Consider the following 16,530-nt stretch of genomic DNA (forward strand, 5'->3'; position numbering starts at 1 on the left):
AAACCCTGCGAGGCCGCCGGCAGATTTGCCGGTGGAAGTTGGGAGCCGGGGAGCTGCGGAGCTGCCTCCTCTCCCCGACACAAGGATGGGGCTCGTCCCCATCATCTCCCCGGCTCTTCCCGAGCTGCCCCTTCCCCGAGCACCCGCACCCACGCGGCCCCGGCTACCTGCACCCTGGCCTCGGAGAGCCCCAGCCGCTGGCTCAGCTCCTCCCGCATGAACGCGTCCGGGTAGTGGGTCTCGTCGAAAAGCCTTTCCAGCTCGTTCAGCTGCTCCAGGGTGAAATTCGTCCGGCTCCTCCTCTGCTTGATTTTCGTCTGCCCTTCGTCTTCCATCGCTTTCGCATCCTCCTTGCGCTCCTTCAGCTCTGGAGACACTGGGCACGACACAGCAGTCAGAGCGGCGGGGCCGGGGGCACCGGGGCTCGCCCGGCTCCCGCCNGCCCGGGCCGCGCTAGGCCGCCTCGGCCGCCGCCGTTCCGGGCTCCGCCGCTGCCTCCGGTAACCGCTGCCGGGGGAAACGGGGTCCGCACGGAGCCCTCCCCTCCGGCCCCGCCGCGCCCCCGGGGGATGCGCGGCAACAGGTCCCCGGAGCGTCCGCCGGCCGCCGCGGCCCCTCCGCGCCCCGCGCCCCCCGGGATCCGTTTCTGCTCGGTCAATTCTCGGCCGGGGACGCGCCCCGACCCCCCGGGGCCGCCCGGCCGGCACGGCCCGGTCCCGCCGCGGCTCCCCGCCGCGCCGATCGCCTCATTGCGGGCATCCCATCAGGGATGCTCCGGGCGCTCCGCCGGTCCGAACAAAAGGGCGGCAGCGACCCGCGGGTCCCCGCAGCCACGGGCACGGGCCCGGCCGCTTCCCGCGGCGCCCGAGAGCGGCGGGCGGCCCCGGTGCCGGCCCCGCGGTACCGCGCGGAACACCCGCGGGCGGATCTGCTGGATCTGAGCGTGGGCAGCGCGGCCCGGCCCCACGCGAGTCCGCGGAGCCGCGGGAGAACGAAGGGGCCCGCGGGGCCGGGCTTTCGTTGGCGGCGCGGCTTCCCGTGGGATGCCGAACGGGAACAAGATCGCGTTCCGAGCAAGTTAAATCCGGGTTTAAATATTTTAATCTAAAAACTTCGAGGCCGGCCGCCGATCTCCCGCGGCCGGGAGAGAGCCCGGGCAGCCGCCCATCACCGCAGCCTCCCCGCCAGCCCCCGGCCACCCGCGACCGCGGGCCGCCCCGCGCCTACCGACCCCGACGGGGGAAGGGGAGGAAGGGGAGAGGGGACGGGAGAAGGGGGAGCCCGCGGTGCCGCCGTTACCGTCGCTGAGCTTGGGGGTGGCCGCCTCGGCCGCACCGGGACGCGCGGGGGGGCGGCGGGGCCGCGCAGGCTCCGCGCACCGCCCCGCGTGGGTCGGGTCAGCCCCGGGCACGGCCGAGCCGCCAAAGTTCCTCCGTGGGCGCCCCGAAAAAACCGAGGGGACAAGTGACAGCGAGGGACGCGGCGTCAGATGAGAGCCAAACACGCCGATATTGGTTTCCCCTTTGTTTTTTTTTTTAAATCCCAGCGCGGAGCGCTTTTGCCGAGGGAACGCGTCTCTTTCCCACCTTCGCTAAATTCTAATAAATTATTCAGAATTGTTTAACTCTTGCCTGCGTATCGATTTTTCATTGACCTTTGGGGCGAGGACTGCACATAACGGAGCGTTCATTTACCGGGGCGGGTTCGGTACCGGGGGTGGCGTCGGGGTTTGTTCCGAGCCGGTCACACGCGACTCTGTCGCGACAGGCAGCGAGTCCCGGTGCCCGGGAGCCGCTCCCGCGGGGCGTTTTCGATCCCCGGGGCACCGGGCACCGCGGGATTCGGCGTGACGGCCCCGCCGCGGCTGCCGGCCGGCCCGGTGACCCTCACCGGCCCCTCCGCCCCGGTGACCCTCACCGGCCCCTCCGCCCCGACATTTCGTTTATCCCCACGCCGTTCCCGTGGCGGGGGAGCGCGCTCTCGGGAGCTCGCGTTAAACGAACCAAATTGGCTAAGAAAATCGAATTAAGCGAAGCGACTCCGTCGTTCTGGCGCGTTTCTGGTCGTTGCCCGGCGGAGGCTCCGCCCGGCCCGGTGGGTCCCGGCTCGGTCCGTGCCCACCCGCGCCCGGCGCGCTCCGTCCCGCGGGCACGGCCGCGGTGCCCACGCCGCGCGTGGAGCGCTGTCCCCCGCCCGCGGGGCGGCTCTCGGTGCCATAAACCCCCGACTCTCCTTTAACTCTCCGGGACGGAACGAAAACCGCTCCGTGCCGCTGTCCCCGCGCGGTCCCGTCACCCGCGGCGGGACAAGGACCGGCCGGGACACGCCGTGCGCCCGTGGGTCGCCGCGTTGGTCGCCGTGTGGGGCACGGTGCGGACAGAGCTCCGTGCGCTCTGCGCCCCCCGTGGGCGGCGGGACCCCGACCCCGGGACCACCCACGCTCCCCTCCTGCGCGTCACCCGCGGCGGGTCACGCCCGTGGGTGGCCGTGTCGGGCACGGTGCAGACAGCGCTCCCGGGGCTCTGCACCCCCGTGGGCAGCGGGACCCCGGCCCGACCCCGCCCGTCCCGCGTGGGCGCTCCCGGCGCGCCGCATCGATGGCTCGGCGCTCGCTGTGGCCGCCTGGCCGCGCTCGGCGGTGGATTGGCGCTGCCTGCCCGCCGCCCCGGAAGGCGCTGGGCTCGAACCGGGGCCGCGGCGGCTCCGCCAGGTACGGGGCACACGGGGGGGGACATAGCGGGATACAGGGACACGGGGGGACACAGGGACACGGGATACACCCGCACCGGTCCCCCAGAGCACGGCAGGGCGGTCAGCGGCCGCTGCAGGGCCCGGTGTGCGCAGCGGCCGCGCGGCCTCCGGTGCGGGGGCAGAGCCCCGGCGGAGCCCGCACGGGGATCCCGGCTGTGCCGGGCATCGCCGGGGTGCGCAGGGCTGGGCCCGGGGGAGGAGTCCCTGGAGCTGCTGCTGGTGGCGGGGAGCGGCTCCGGGAGCCCCGGGAGGTGGCGGTGCTCGCGGGCCGGGCCGCGCTTTGCTCGGCGCTGCCGGGGCTGCCCTGGCGCGGAGGCCGTGCCAGAACCGGCCGCTCTCCGGGACGGGGCTGCTGGAGCCCTGCGGCTCCCGGCAGCGCTCGGGAGGAGTCTCGGTGTCCTTAACGGGGAGTTTCCCTTTGCTCCAGGCCCTCCCCGGTGGATCAGGAGCTGCTGCCCCGGTGGCCGGAGGTGTGAGGATGGGCCGGAGTTTGGATGGAGGAATTGAGCGAGATGGACTCGTCTGTGCTGGGAGGAGGAGGAGCACAGAAGGGATTGGAGCTGGGAAGGGAATGGAGCCCCAGGAGGGGCTGAGGGAGCCGGGAAGGGAATGGAGAACCAGGAGAGGCTGAGGGAGCCGGGAAGGGAATGGAGCCCCAGGAGAGGCTGGGGGAGCTGGGAAGGGAATGGAGAACCAGGAGGGGCTGAGGGAGCTGGGAAGGGAATGGAGCCCCAGGAGGGGCTGAGGGAGCTGGGAAGGGAATGGAGAACCAGGAGGGGCTGAGGGAGCTGGGAAGGGAATGGGGAACCAGGAGGGGCTGAGGGAGCTGGGAAGGGAATGGAGCCCCAGGAGGGGCTGAGGGAGCTGGGAAGGGAATGGAGAACCAGGAGGGGCTGAGGGAGCTGGGAAGGGAATGGAGCCCCAGGAGGGGCTGAGGGAGCTGGGAAGGGAATGGAGCCCCAGGAGGGGCTGAGGGAGCTGGGAAGGGAATGGAGCCCCAGGAGGGGCTGAGGGAGCTGGGAAGGGAATGGAGCCCCAGGAGGGGCTGAGGGAGCTGGGAAGGGAATGGAGCCCCAGGAGGGGCTGAGGGAGCTGGGAAGGGAATGGAGCCCCAGGAGGGGCTGAGGGAGCTGGGAAGGGTGAGGGAGGTGGGAAGGGAATGGAGAACCAGGACGGACTGAGGGAGCTGGGAAGGGGCTCAGCCTGGAGAAAAGGAGGCTCAGGGGGAACCTTGTGGCTCTGCACAGCTCCTGCCAGGAGGGGACAGCCGGGGGGTCGGGCTGTGCTCCCAGGAACAGGGACAGGAGCAGAGGGCGTATTTTGATTTTTTTATAAATCTAAACCAAGGCAGGGCAGCCAGCAGCCCTTGTGACAGCTGCGGGTGTCCGCGTTCTGTGCAGGTCGGAGATGGGCCGGCGCTCCTCGGACACGGAGGAGGAGGGCAGGAGCAGGAGGAAGAAGAAGCACCGGCGGCGCTCCTCCTCCAGCAGCTCCTCGGACAGCCGCGCCTACAGCCGCAAAAAGTCGGGCAGGAAATCCAGGTCCAGGTCGCGCTCTCGGGATCTCCCGTCCTGGTCCCATTCCTATGAGAAAAGGTGCATTTGTGGGAGGTTTTGGAAGCTGAGCTCTTTAGTGTTAAGGCAGGAAGGGTTTGGATCCCACGGGTTGGGATTTTATGGCACAGATTGTTCTGAGCCTTAAGAGATGTGAAACTGTTTTACTTTGTCAACATAAAGCCTCAAACCTACCACCATGACCAGAAGTACCCACACCACCTCCTCCCCAGCAGAACAGAGCAGGGAATGTGCAGATCCAAAGAGAAATTCTGCTTTAAAGCAGGGAAACCCCAGGAGGTAAAATAACTCTTCCTTTCTTCCCCAAGAGGGACATGTCCCACTGTCCCAGGTGCTCCAAGCTCATCCAGCCTGGCCTTGGGCACTGCCAGGGATCCAGGGGCAGCCACAGCTGCTCTGGGAATCCCAGCCCAGGCATGAATTCCCAATTCCCAATCTCCCATCCATGGCTGCCCTCTGGCAGTGGGAGCCATTCCCTGTGTCCTGTCCCTCCATTCTTGTCTCCAGTCCCTCTCCAGCTCTCCTGGAGCCCCTTCAGGCCCTGGCAGGGCTCTGAGCTCTCCTGGAGCTTCTCCTCTCCCAGCCTGGCTCCAGAGGGGCTCCAGCCCTGCAGCAGCTCTGTGCTCCATCCTGGCTGGCTCAGTCTGGCTTGTGCTGGTGAATTTACTGGGAGGAGGAGCTGGAGAACTCTCCTGGTGTCCAGCTGCCCTGGGAATCCAGGAGGGAATGCTCCTGCCAGGCCTTTCTGGAGAGGCTGCAGGGTGTGCTGGGGGGTTCATTCCCAGCCCTTTCTCCTGCTGGATCTCCATCCTCCCCAGGGCCAGGGCAGGGTGCTGGGCTGTGAGTCCAGCCCTGGGCACCTTGGATCCTGTTCCAGCACAGCTCCAGGGAACCCAGAGGGGCTGCAGGGTCCCCAGGAATGATCCAGAGCTCTGCTTTTGGGATCCTGCCTTTGCCCCTGGGGCAGGGCATCTGCTCCTGGCAGTTCAGGCCCTGCTCCATGCTGGATTTGTCCCTGACCCCCAGGAATCAAAGGCAGCAGCTTCTGGAATTCCTGCCCCTCATCCAGCAGGAGCATCACCTTCCCTTTCCAGGTGCAGCCCTGTTCTTCAGCATTAACCTCTGCATCCTGTCCAGCATTCCAGCTCCTGCTGTGCCTTTCCCTCATGCTGGATAATCACTGAGCACATCCTGAATTCCATTCTTGTTCATATTTTATACATACAGTCTGAATATAATATAATATAATATAATATAATTAGTCTGTATAATATATAATATAAATGCATTATATGTAGAATAATAATAAACAATACATATAATAAATATATAATATAAAATATTATATATTATAATATATGGAATATAATACATACAATATTTTATATCTACAGTTTATAATATAATATAATATAATATAATATAATATAATATAATATAATATAATATTTTATACTAATCACACATAAAGGCCAAAAATAGGGAGGATTGTAATTGTTAATTAGTTAACAACTGGGAAGATGGGGAGGAAGTGTTAAGATTTGGATTTCATTGGGATTTTGGGTTTAATATCTTTTCTTTCACCGTTGTCCTTGGTAGAAGAATTTATTCTTTGAATAGACAGAACTGGGAGGGAGGGGAAAAGGAAGAGACCCTTCTGTTTCTGACTGGACTCAGGAGGGAACTGCCCTTAAATGAACTCAAATGAAGTAAATTAACCCTGATTAACTAATTACTACTAACAGTAATTAAGGATCCCACCCAAACTTCATTTTTATCAGGAGTGTGGATTTTGGAAGATCAGCTCTTTAGGGCTGCAGTGTCCCTGTGTGTGTGAGTTTCTTTTATGGGGGAATAGTGGGATTTGAGGCTTCTGGAGCACCCTATAAACCCCCCAGGTCTGTGTGTGTTTTCTCAGGAATCCTTGGGCATTTGTCCCTCTTTTTTGGGGTGTTTGGGAGCAGTGCTAGTCTCAACCCTGGCTGTGTATTCTCAGGAGTCCTTGGGCGATTTTCTCTGGTTTTTTTTGGGATTTTTGGGCAGTGCCATGCTCCCCTGGCTGTGTTTTCTGAGGAATCCCTGGGGATTTGTCCCTGTTTTTAGGTTTTTTTGGGGCAGTGCTATATACAGCCTGGCTGTGTTTTTTCAGTGATTGCTGGGGATTTGTCCCTGTTTTTTGGGGTTTGGGGAGCAGTGCCAGCCTCACCCCTGGCTGTGTTTTCTGAGGACTCTGGGGGTTTGTTGCTGGTTTTGGGGTTTTTGGCAGTACCAGCCTCACCCCTGGTTGTGTTTTCTGAGGACTCCTGGGGGTTTGTCTCCGTTTTTGGGGTTTTTGGCAGTGCCAGCCTCACCCCTGGCTGTGTTTTCTGAGCACTCCTGGGGGTTTGTCTCCGTTTTTGGGGTTTTTGGCAGGGCCAGCCTCACCCCTGGCTGTGTTTTCTGAGCACTCCTGGGGGTTTGTCTCCGTTTTTGGGGTTTTTGGCAGGGCCAGCCTCACCCCTGGCTGTGTTTCCTGAGGACTCCTGGGGGTTTGTTGCTGGTTTTGGGGTTTTTGGCAGTGCCAGCCTCACCCCTGGCTGTGTTTCCTGAGGACTCCTGGGGGTTTGTTGCTGGTTTTGGGATTTTTGGCAGGGCCAGCCTCACCCCTGCTCTGTTGCAGGCGCAGACACAGATCCAGCAGCAGCTCTTCCTACGGCTCCAGGAGGAAGCGCAGCCGTTCCCGGGGCAGAGGCAAATCCTACAGGTCCCAAAGGTCCAGGTCAAAGAGCAGGACCAGGAGGTAAGAGTCTCCCCTAGGAAAAAACAACAGTGGTATTTCTGCTGGAAAAACATTCCTGGAAAATCCTGCCATCATTACTGAGCTTGGGATAAATGGGAAGAATGGCTGCAGGGGATGGTTTGAGCCACACGTGCCTGGAAATTCCTGATTTGGGGTCTGGAGTGCTTGTCATACACTAAATCTTTCAGTTACCCTGGTGAAACAATTTTGAAGAAAAGATATTTATTTTGCATTTGATTCAAGCAAAAAAAAAAAAAAAAAACCCAAACAAACAAACATAAATAGGGTCTCTTGGTGTCATACAATTATTTGGAAATGTCTTGTGGATTTTTCCCTTTGGTTCCTGCTTTCCATAATTCCCACACTGGCTCCCTGAAGTTCAGAATAAACTGCTTTTCTCACCTGTGTTCCTCTTGGAAAAGGATGAGTCTTTAGTTATGCAATCTTTTATTAATATTTGAGGTTGTCTGCAGTGAAAGTTTGCATGCATTGGTTTGTGACTAACCAATATTTCACAATTTAAATATTTAAATCTTAACCAGAAGTTGCAAAAGCTACTATAAAATCTGCTTTTCTTCTTTAATTAAAAGATGCTCAGGTTGTGCTTGTGTGTATTTTTCAATTAGAGGTTTAACTGAAGTTTATCCTGGCTACCAGGTTTCCCATTAGCATTTCCTATTGATTTAAAATTAATTATTGACTGGAGCAGGCAGATCAATGCTGTTTGGGTCCATATTTAAAATCTTCAGCCGGGTGATTTCGTGTGCCTGCACTAAGGATTTGTTAAACCTTTGGTTTCCATGCCCAAACCAGGAGAGCTGTTACCTCTAAATGTTGACAAATTGTTGTTGAAAGATGTGAATATTCCCCTTCTGTTCTTTGTGCTGTGCCATGACTTATTCCCAGCTGTTCACTGGAAGAGTTGCTTGGACCTTTTATTGCTGCAGTGCCTTTGTAGTAGAAATTTGATTATTTAGAGTTAGAAATAAATTCAGAAATTAAACTGCCTGACCTCTCTTGGAGTATCCTCCCCATCAGAGCTGTGCAGCTGTTCCTGTGCAGTGAATACCCACTTTTTCTTGCTAAGAAAATCAGTTTGAACCCACAGAAGTGTCAGAAGAATGAGGTGAAAGAGAAGGCTTTTCACATGCTCAGTGTTAGGATGTATGATAAACTGATTTAAAAATTTATTATTATAAAACAATATGTAATAAATTACAGACCTCATTAGCTATGATTCAATGGTCATACAATAATACATAATAAATACAAATTGCAGCTCTCACTAGCTGTGGTTTAGTGGTCATCTTTTCCAAGGGATTTGATTTTAATCTTGGTTACAATATATGGAAGTTAGGCAGCTAAGGATCTGAAAAACCTGGCTACTGCTAGGAAATACTGTGTGTTAAATAGTTGATGTACCAGATATTTTATGTATTAAATATTTGGTGTATCAAACATTTCATGTATTGAGTGTGCAGCACTGGAGGGGTAGAGCTGCATGTTCCTTGAACTGCTGGTCCTATTCACACCCACAGGGGGAAAATATTGCTAAATAACATCCCAAATGATCCCACAAGAGTCCAAAAGCTTAAAGTGAAACCCAGCAGGACACATCCCATCCTTTATTGTAATTTTTTCTGAGTCTGCTGTGGTGTGGCACTGAGCAGCTCTGGATTAATCTGATTTTGGAGAGTTAAATCTTGGTTTAGCACAAAGCTGCTACTCCAGACCTGTGTTTGCCCTGCTTGTCAGTGATGCCAAATAATCCCTTTTCTGCCTCAAAATCACTCAACCCAGGGCTCACCAGCTTTCCAAGGAGTTTAGGATTCCTCAGCCTGGAAAAGAGATTGTGGGGGAGAGAGGGAATGTGAGGAGTGGTAGAAAAAAAAACCCTAAAAATAAAAACAGTGGGAAAAGGTGGTTCAGGACTGAGGGTTCCCCATCTCTGCCCGTGCTCCACCTGGGGCAGCTGTGACAATGTCCTGGAAAATGTGTGTGTTTGTAGTGCTGGCCTGGAATTCTCACGAATTCCAGCTGTAATTCCAGGTTTTTATTTGTTCTGGCTGGCACAACTTATTTTCCTCTGGTTTTTCAAAGGAAATCCTGAAGAAACCACTCGTAAATAATTAATAAAAGGATCCAGAGGAGCTCATGAGCCCCTAGTGTTCCTGTGGTGAGGAATGGGTTATCCAGGGGAATATTCCTGGGGATCTCCAGCTTCTGCATTGCCAGGAGGGGAGGAAAAGCTGCTGACCACCTGGAAAGGGGAGATCAGCCCTGGGTTTGCACCCTCCTGCTGCACCCTCAGAGGGTTATCCCCTTTAGCAGCCCAGCAAATGCCATTTTTAAATTTTATTTTAGTTATTAGGAGTCTACCTCTGGAAAATTACCTTCCTGTTGGAAGTTAAGCTCTGTTACGTGGTCTCTTTAAATGCCTGGAATTGTTTTTGCTATAAATCATGCAGATTCTGTATCCTGTAATGTCTTTTCTCCCCACAATCCTCTTTTAATGTGTTTTTCAAGGTAGTGAAGGTGGTGTTAAAAGTAATGTGTTTTTTAATAACTTCTCTAACACAGGTGTTTTATTAGAGCAGGTGATTTACACATCTCCAGCAGTGCAAAACACTGAGCTAGATCAAGTGTTACTTTCAAAAGTTGGATTTTTATAATGATATGTGTAAGATATTTTAAATAGGTGTTGTTTGCAACCTAAACTGATTTCTCATACTTTATTGGAGAAGAAAACTTGTGCATATTGTGATTATTTTAGGTGCATTTTAAGGATGAAAAAAGTGGGACTTCCCAGTATTGCTTGTACTTTTTTTGATAAGATAAAAAAACTTCTTATGCATATCATAATTCTACTATTTTAGATGCATTTTTAGAGTTAAAAAAAGTGGAGCTTCCTGATAATAGTTGTGTTTTATTTGAAAAGATAAGAAAACTTGTGTGTTGGCTGTTTCATTTTAGATGCATTTTTAGAGTTAAAAAAAGTGGAGCTTCCTGATAATAGTTGTGTTTTATTTGAGAAGATAAGAAAACTTGTGCATATTATAATTATTCTATTTTAGATGCATTTTTAAAGTCCAAAAAGTGTAGCTTCCCAGTAATGCCATAAATTCCAAGCTGTCCTACAGTGAGGGAGTACAATGCAAATACGACTTAATAAGATCACAAACTGAATTTCAGCAGAAACAACCAAGATTTACATTAAATTAGGGATTTTAAAACCGATTTAGTTTGTTTTACTGAGCATTTGCTTAATAACATTTCGCCTCCTCACAATCTTTTTAAAGCCAATAATTCGTCCGCGAAGCGCGGGCACATCCTCCCGTGGAAAAATTGGAAGCAACAGCTCCCACTCTGCAGCCAGGCATCCAGAGCTGGGAAGGAATATTTCAGCTCCACGGAATTTAATAAATCATCCCATTTCCTAATTTGATCATATTAGATGCTGATGTGGAAGGAGCATTTCAAATAGCAGCTCCTCATTAATATACATCAGGCTGGGGAATAGCGGGGAATACTTATGGAGGGATGTCACAGTTCCTGTTCCTTAGTTTACTAAGTGGAACAGGTTGATGTGATCCTGGGTGTTATTTGTCACTGTCTTGCTAAAATGGTTTGGGTCGAGTTATGGAGTCCGGGAAGACGGCGGCTGATAAATCAAAAGTGGATTGAGTGGACAGCAGGCAGTGATTGATACCGTGACAGGATATGAAGAAAGGAATCTTGATAGGAGCATGCCCCATATTGAATATGAGAAGGAAAATGGCCCTGGAGTATGGATATTATTCAAGGAAATGAGAATAATAATATCATCTTGAAATTATTGCTGGGTGAAGATTAGGAGAGTTCTTATTAGAATATTCTGCTGCTGTGGCTCCTGCAGGATTGTGGGCTGGATGGAGCCCTGGGAATATTGGGAGAGTTTCCACTGTGATTGTTCTGCCAGTTAATCACATAGAAAATACTCTGCAGCAGAACTTGCTGCACAAATCTTCTAATTCACGGTGCTTTAAATAGAATTAACCAAAAAATGTTGACCTTTATTCCCTGATTTCAGCCAATCCTGGAACTGCCTGTGAATATGCAAGTTTGCTTTATTGTCTGCCAAATGTCTTTGGCTTCTCCCATTATGTTAAGCTGCAAACTGCTGCCTTCAAATATCTTTAATGCGCTTCAACTTAAAAATCAGCACAAAACCAGCATTGCATCTGTACATGTTGAAGGAGAAAAAAAGATTATATGGGAAGTAATCCTGCCTGGAGAGCTGATCCTTGGCAGTGGGGCTGAAGGAGGTGTTGGATCAGGTTTTACATCTTGTTTCTTTACCATTCCTGCAGCCTAATTAATTTCGTGTTGCAGAGTGTGCAGGTTGTTGCATGCAGGGCAGGGGAGCTGCAGCTTAGGGCTGGCTTTGGCATGGGGTTGGGTTTGGGGATGCAAAAGCAGCTGCCATTATCCCAGCAGTGTGAACTGGAATTAACCTGGCTTCAGCCTGGCAGAGTTCTTTGTGTTTAGCAGTTAATTTGTGCTATTTAATACCAGGTTCCTCAAGTGCACTGTGGAAAGGGCCATTAAACAACTGAGAGTAAAACCCCAGTGGTTATGGTTTTTTGGGGTCTTGGAGATTTTTTTTAATACCTTCGTCCTCAAGTGCAGTGTGGAAAGGGCATTAAACAACTGAGAGTAAAACCCCACTGGTTATGGTTTTTTGGGGTCTTGGAGATTTTTTTTAATACCTTCTTTAAAAAATGTTGTTGTATACTTTATTGAGGGGTTGATGCTGCACACTTTGGAAGACTTTTTAAAGATGGTATCACTGAATGCTTTTGTGTTTGTGTTACTGGTACCTTTTTTCCATGCAATTATTTTAGTGTGGGATTGAAGTGCTGGAGTCTTTCCACATTAAAACCTGTCCTATCAGACCTCAGAGCTGATAAGAACTAGTGGATCAAGACACAATTTGTAGTAATTTTGTGTCTGTCTGTCCTGCTCAGCACATGCTGGTGGAGGGCTTTTCATGGATTACAGAGCAGGGGCTTCATTATGAAAACTTCAGGAGGGATTTCCTCAACCAGCATTGGCCTAAAAGGAAAATAAAGCTTTTTAGGAGAGAGGAAATTAAAAGTGATGGATGTTTTTGAGTGGACAGCAGATAAATAAAGAGTAAAACTGTGATGGGCCTGGAGAGTTTATGGAGGAACAGGAGGATGTAGAGGAGAGATTGATTTAAAAAAAATAATTTAATGTCTCCATTGGTGGGCAAAGATCCACTGTAGTGGTGTGGAGTTAGAAGGCTGATTTTTAGGGGTGTTGAGGTGTGACTTTCAGCTGGGGGATTAAACTGGTGATGTTCCAGGTGACAGCAGAGGTCTGGCCGTGGGACTGGGCGCTGGCACAGCTGATGGTGGCTGCTCAGGAGGAGTTGGGGACAAAGGGAGGGTTTTTGGGCTGGCCATGGAGCAGCTGTGTCTGCTGGAAGGGTGGCCCTGGATTGGGGTGGGAGCAGCAGGAGTGGCTCAGAGTGATGGGTTGGCATGGGACAGGGACAGCCAGGGCCCTTCTCCTGCTGCAGGACACCAGGAGTGAGCAGGGCTGGGCACACAGGGACAGGGCTGTGCCCTCTTCAGCTGGCAAAGCCCTTGGGAATGCCCCCTTGGGAGAACTTTTCCAAAGAGAAGCAGACAGGAGTCCTGGCAGAAATCAAGCAGTGCTGTTTAATTAGAACATTGCTTTTGAAATTCCAAGCCATTCCGTGCTTCTGTAATTTTATTCTTGTCATTAATTCTTAGGATTGCTTAATTTTTGCCTGGTTGTAGCCACTGGAGTTACTGTTCCTTTCAAGTATTGATCTGCAGCTTAGGTTATTTTTTCCCCCCTGTCCTTGCTCCTCAAGTTAAACCACTCAGGTGCAATTATGTGAGCAATCAGTGTAAATATTACATGTTCCTCTCTTTTTTTACTGCTGGGAAAGTTTTAAGCCTTTGGTCAATTAGCAAATAGATTTAATTAAGATATTGCAGCGTTTCTTTCATGACACTTCAAATAAAAGCTTGGGGCAGGAGTGTGGAATTGACATTACTGAGTGTGATCCTGCTGATGGTAATGTCAGCTCTTGTTCATTTTTCCCCCAGTAAATCCAACCCTGCAGTTTTTATTTAGGATTTTGTTGCATTCCAGGTTGTATCAGCACCAGCCTCTAAAAATTTTTTTTTTTTTTTGTTGCAATAAATGACTTTTTCAAGAAGAATGATCAGTTTGTGTCCGTGGCTGCCCAGGAAAGGCCCAGAGGTGGAGCAGGAGCAGTGGGGATATCCTGGAGCAGCAGGCACTGCCGAGCTCATTGCCCACCCTTAATTGACCACTTTGGGAAATTAAACTTCACAGGCAGTGCCAAGGGCCCTCCAGTTATCAATAAAGGCACAGAGCTGCGAGTGACAGCTGCTTTGATGCTTTTCATTGGTATAAAACCAAAAAAAAGGAGCCTTAAAAAAGCTCTGAATGCAAAAGTGCTGTTCATTTGGAGCTCAGGCTCGAGTCTGAATCCAGGGAAAGTTGGTTTTTGTGCAGCCCAGGTGTTGGGTACACACAGTGTGTTTAAAGCAGAGCTCATCACTGCTCTAGAACCTCTCATTCCTCCCTTTGGGAAAAGTCTTTGCAGGTTGTTGGGTTTTTTTAGTGCTTCAGTTTTCTGTTTGGAAAAGGAACTGCCCTTAGTGGGGAATTGCCTTTTTGATTTCAGTGTGTCTACATTCTAAACCACGATGTATTTTAACTTTTTTTTTTTTAATTCTCTTTTTTCTCTGCCACCAAAGCTCTGGCCATGAAATGGAATCTGTTTTTTCTTTGCTGCAGAGCTCTTGTTTCTTGAGGCAGCCCTGCAAAAACAGATGTCTTGAGGATGCCCTGGTAATCCAAGACTCTCTTTGCTCTGTAAATTGTTGCTCTTTCCAGGGGTCCGTTTCTAGGAGTGATTTTTCCCCACTGTGAAACACAAAATAGTAGAATTTAGTAAAAAAAATTTACTCCTTATTCTCTTCTTTCACTCTTTCTAATTCTGATAATGTATAGCAGGAACAGAATCTGGTTAAAATGCTGAAGGCAAAAAATGTGGATTTCTGCCAAAAAAAGTGATATGGAGAGGTGGTGTTGGATGTGGAGTGATAGAGCAAGAGGGAATGAATTCCCACTGCCAGAGGGCAGGGCTGGATGGATTTTGGGAAGGAATTGTTCCCTGGGAGGGGCTGGGATGGAATTCCAGAGCAGCTGTGGCTGCCCCTGGATCCCTGGCAGTGCCCAGGCCAGGCTGGACACTGGGGCTGGAGCTCCTGGGACAGTGGGAGGTGTCCCTGCCATGGGTGTGGATGAGCTTTGGGGTCCCTCCCAAGCCAAAACATCCCATGGTTGTCTGTAAACCAGCATCCATGCCCTGGAATCCTTTGCTGTCAGTTTTTTCTGGCATTCCAGGCATTTCTCCATAGCAGGGCAGTCACTGCAGGGTTTGGGGACCTTTGGAACAAACTTTATCCCATAAAAATCCATTTTCCCGCGGGGTCCAGGCTGGTGCCATTCCCAAAGTGTGCTCTGGGAGCGAGTCCATGATTCATTTGGTTAAAACTCTGCTGTCCTGCCCCTCCCTGGCTCTCCTTTCATCCTTCCTGCTGCTGCTTCTCCTCCCACATCTGAGCTTTACATTTTCCCAGTTTCCAGCACTGAGGCTCCCAAAAATTCCAGAGCAATCTGTAGAGCTGATAATTCCTCTGCTCCTAATGCAGCTTTATTGGCATCAAACCTCAGCCCTGGCAGAGCCATGGCAAAGCTGCACCTGGCTGCAGTGATTCCAGATTTTCCTGAGCTGGGATGTTCTAGGAAGAAAAGGTTCCCAAAAGAAATGGGATAATTGCAGAGCTTTTGTCCTTTTGCTGTTAAAATAGAGCATGAACAATTCTCTGAACAAAATATTTAAAGTTCAATGTGTGGTGAGGGTAATAAAAAGATGGGAAAACTTGGATTTGTTTTTGCATACTGTGACTGAAGACAGGTGTATTAGATATATAAAGTATATTTAAAAAACTGAAATCTAGAAAGATGTGGAAATTTAGTATCTATACCACAATTGTAACTATAACTAAAATATTTTGATTGTACTCCTGCAGAATTTTATTTTGAGTCCAAATTTTCTGGAAAATTCTTGCATGCAATGCCCCAAAATCCTGGGAAAAGTATTTCAATGGAGAGGTTCTTTATCCATGGGTATTACTGTAAGATATTCTCCAGTTGTGTTTTTTATTGGGTCATATCCATATCTCTTAGGAAGGCAACCTGTCAATGAATTTAAAGGGTCAGGTCATGCTCAGCTCAAATAACTGATGTAAATTCTGTGCCATGGATTTATATCTTAGAAATGAAGGCAAGAGCAGCAGTAATTCTGTATAAACTCTTATACAGGTATCTATTTTTCTTCCATGGTTTTTGGTCCTCCTCTATGGAAACATGCAGGGATAAACTGAATTGTGATTGAATTTAAATTAATCTGTGGCACAGCACTGAAAAGCTGTTCCCAGTCTATATCAAAAAGAGATGCTAAAAGTTTCCCTGTTAAAGCTCTGAGCTTCTTGATTGGAGAATGGGTGAAAAAAAAAAGGCAAAGCCTTTTCCTATTTTTCTCCTATATAGTCTTCTTGAAGTTCTTCCAAATTAGATTTTAAATGCCAATTAGGAGGTTGAATATACTAAAATAAAAGCAAATACAACCAAAATGGCCTCACCTTATGGCTAGTTAGGCTTTTTCTCTCAAAAGCAGAACCTTTGCTCTGAGCATGGCTTTGAGAAAGATATTCAGCTTAATGAACACATTAATTAGAACCATAACTATTTATAAGATAATTAGAAACGAAGCACGGTAAACTGGGCTTTTCCTGCAATTAATGGAGGATTAATTACTGGAGGTAATGAAGTGGATTTTTAAATGCATTAAGGTGAAGTACAGAGATGTGCAAGGCTTTGTGATAGTTGCATAATTATTCCAGGCTGTTTGAGCAGAGCTCCTATGAGCTCGCTAATAAGCATCATTGCATCATTATGTATGCACTTAAAAAGACTTACCACCAAAATGACTGCCTAATTATTTCTAATTGGCAGGACTCTGTGTAGTCATTGAGCTGTTTGTAGCCATTTTAAGGTTCATTTAACTATCCTTGGGGCCATGTGATAGATGGAAAAAAGCTCCTGCTCCGCGCTGGCCTTGGCTGGCGCCGTTAATCAGTTTTGGTGGGCTCCAGTTTGAAATGCATTTGCTCCTGCAGAGGTCAAAACCTGAAGTAGTCCAAGCAAAGTTTGTCTTTTTGAAGCCACTTGACTGTATTCATTAGCAATTAGTAAAATAATTGTGTCTGTGGCTGTGTTTGGATTTCTGTG

The 16,530-nt window shown here is 50.2% G+C and overlaps 1 protein-coding gene across 1 annotated transcript in view; it reads left to right on the forward strand.

Moving 5' to 3' along the window:
* The first annotated feature begins 2,864 nt into the window (after positions 1 to 2,864).
* Positions 2,865 to 16,530, forward strand: part of RSRC1 (arginine and serine rich coiled-coil 1) — a 101,813-nt gene continuing 88,147 nt past the window's right edge. The window contains exons 1-3 of the mRNA XM_041406014.1: positions 2,865 to 3,221; positions 4,152 to 4,346; positions 6,985 to 7,104. Coding sequence (XP_041261948.1) covers positions 4,159 to 4,346; positions 6,985 to 7,104 — 308 coding nt within the window. The 5' untranslated portion in view covers positions 2,865 to 3,221; positions 4,152 to 4,158. The remainder of the gene's footprint in view (positions 3,222 to 4,151; positions 4,347 to 6,984; positions 7,105 to 16,530) is intronic.

This window comes from Onychostruthus taczanowskii, unplaced genomic scaffold, assembly GCF_017590055.1.
Source record: "Onychostruthus taczanowskii isolate IOZ18803 unplaced genomic scaffold, ASM1759005v1 scaffold24, whole genome shotgun sequence".
In the NCBI taxonomy this organism is placed as follows: domain Eukaryota; kingdom Metazoa; phylum Chordata; class Aves; order Passeriformes; family Passeridae; genus Onychostruthus; species Onychostruthus taczanowskii.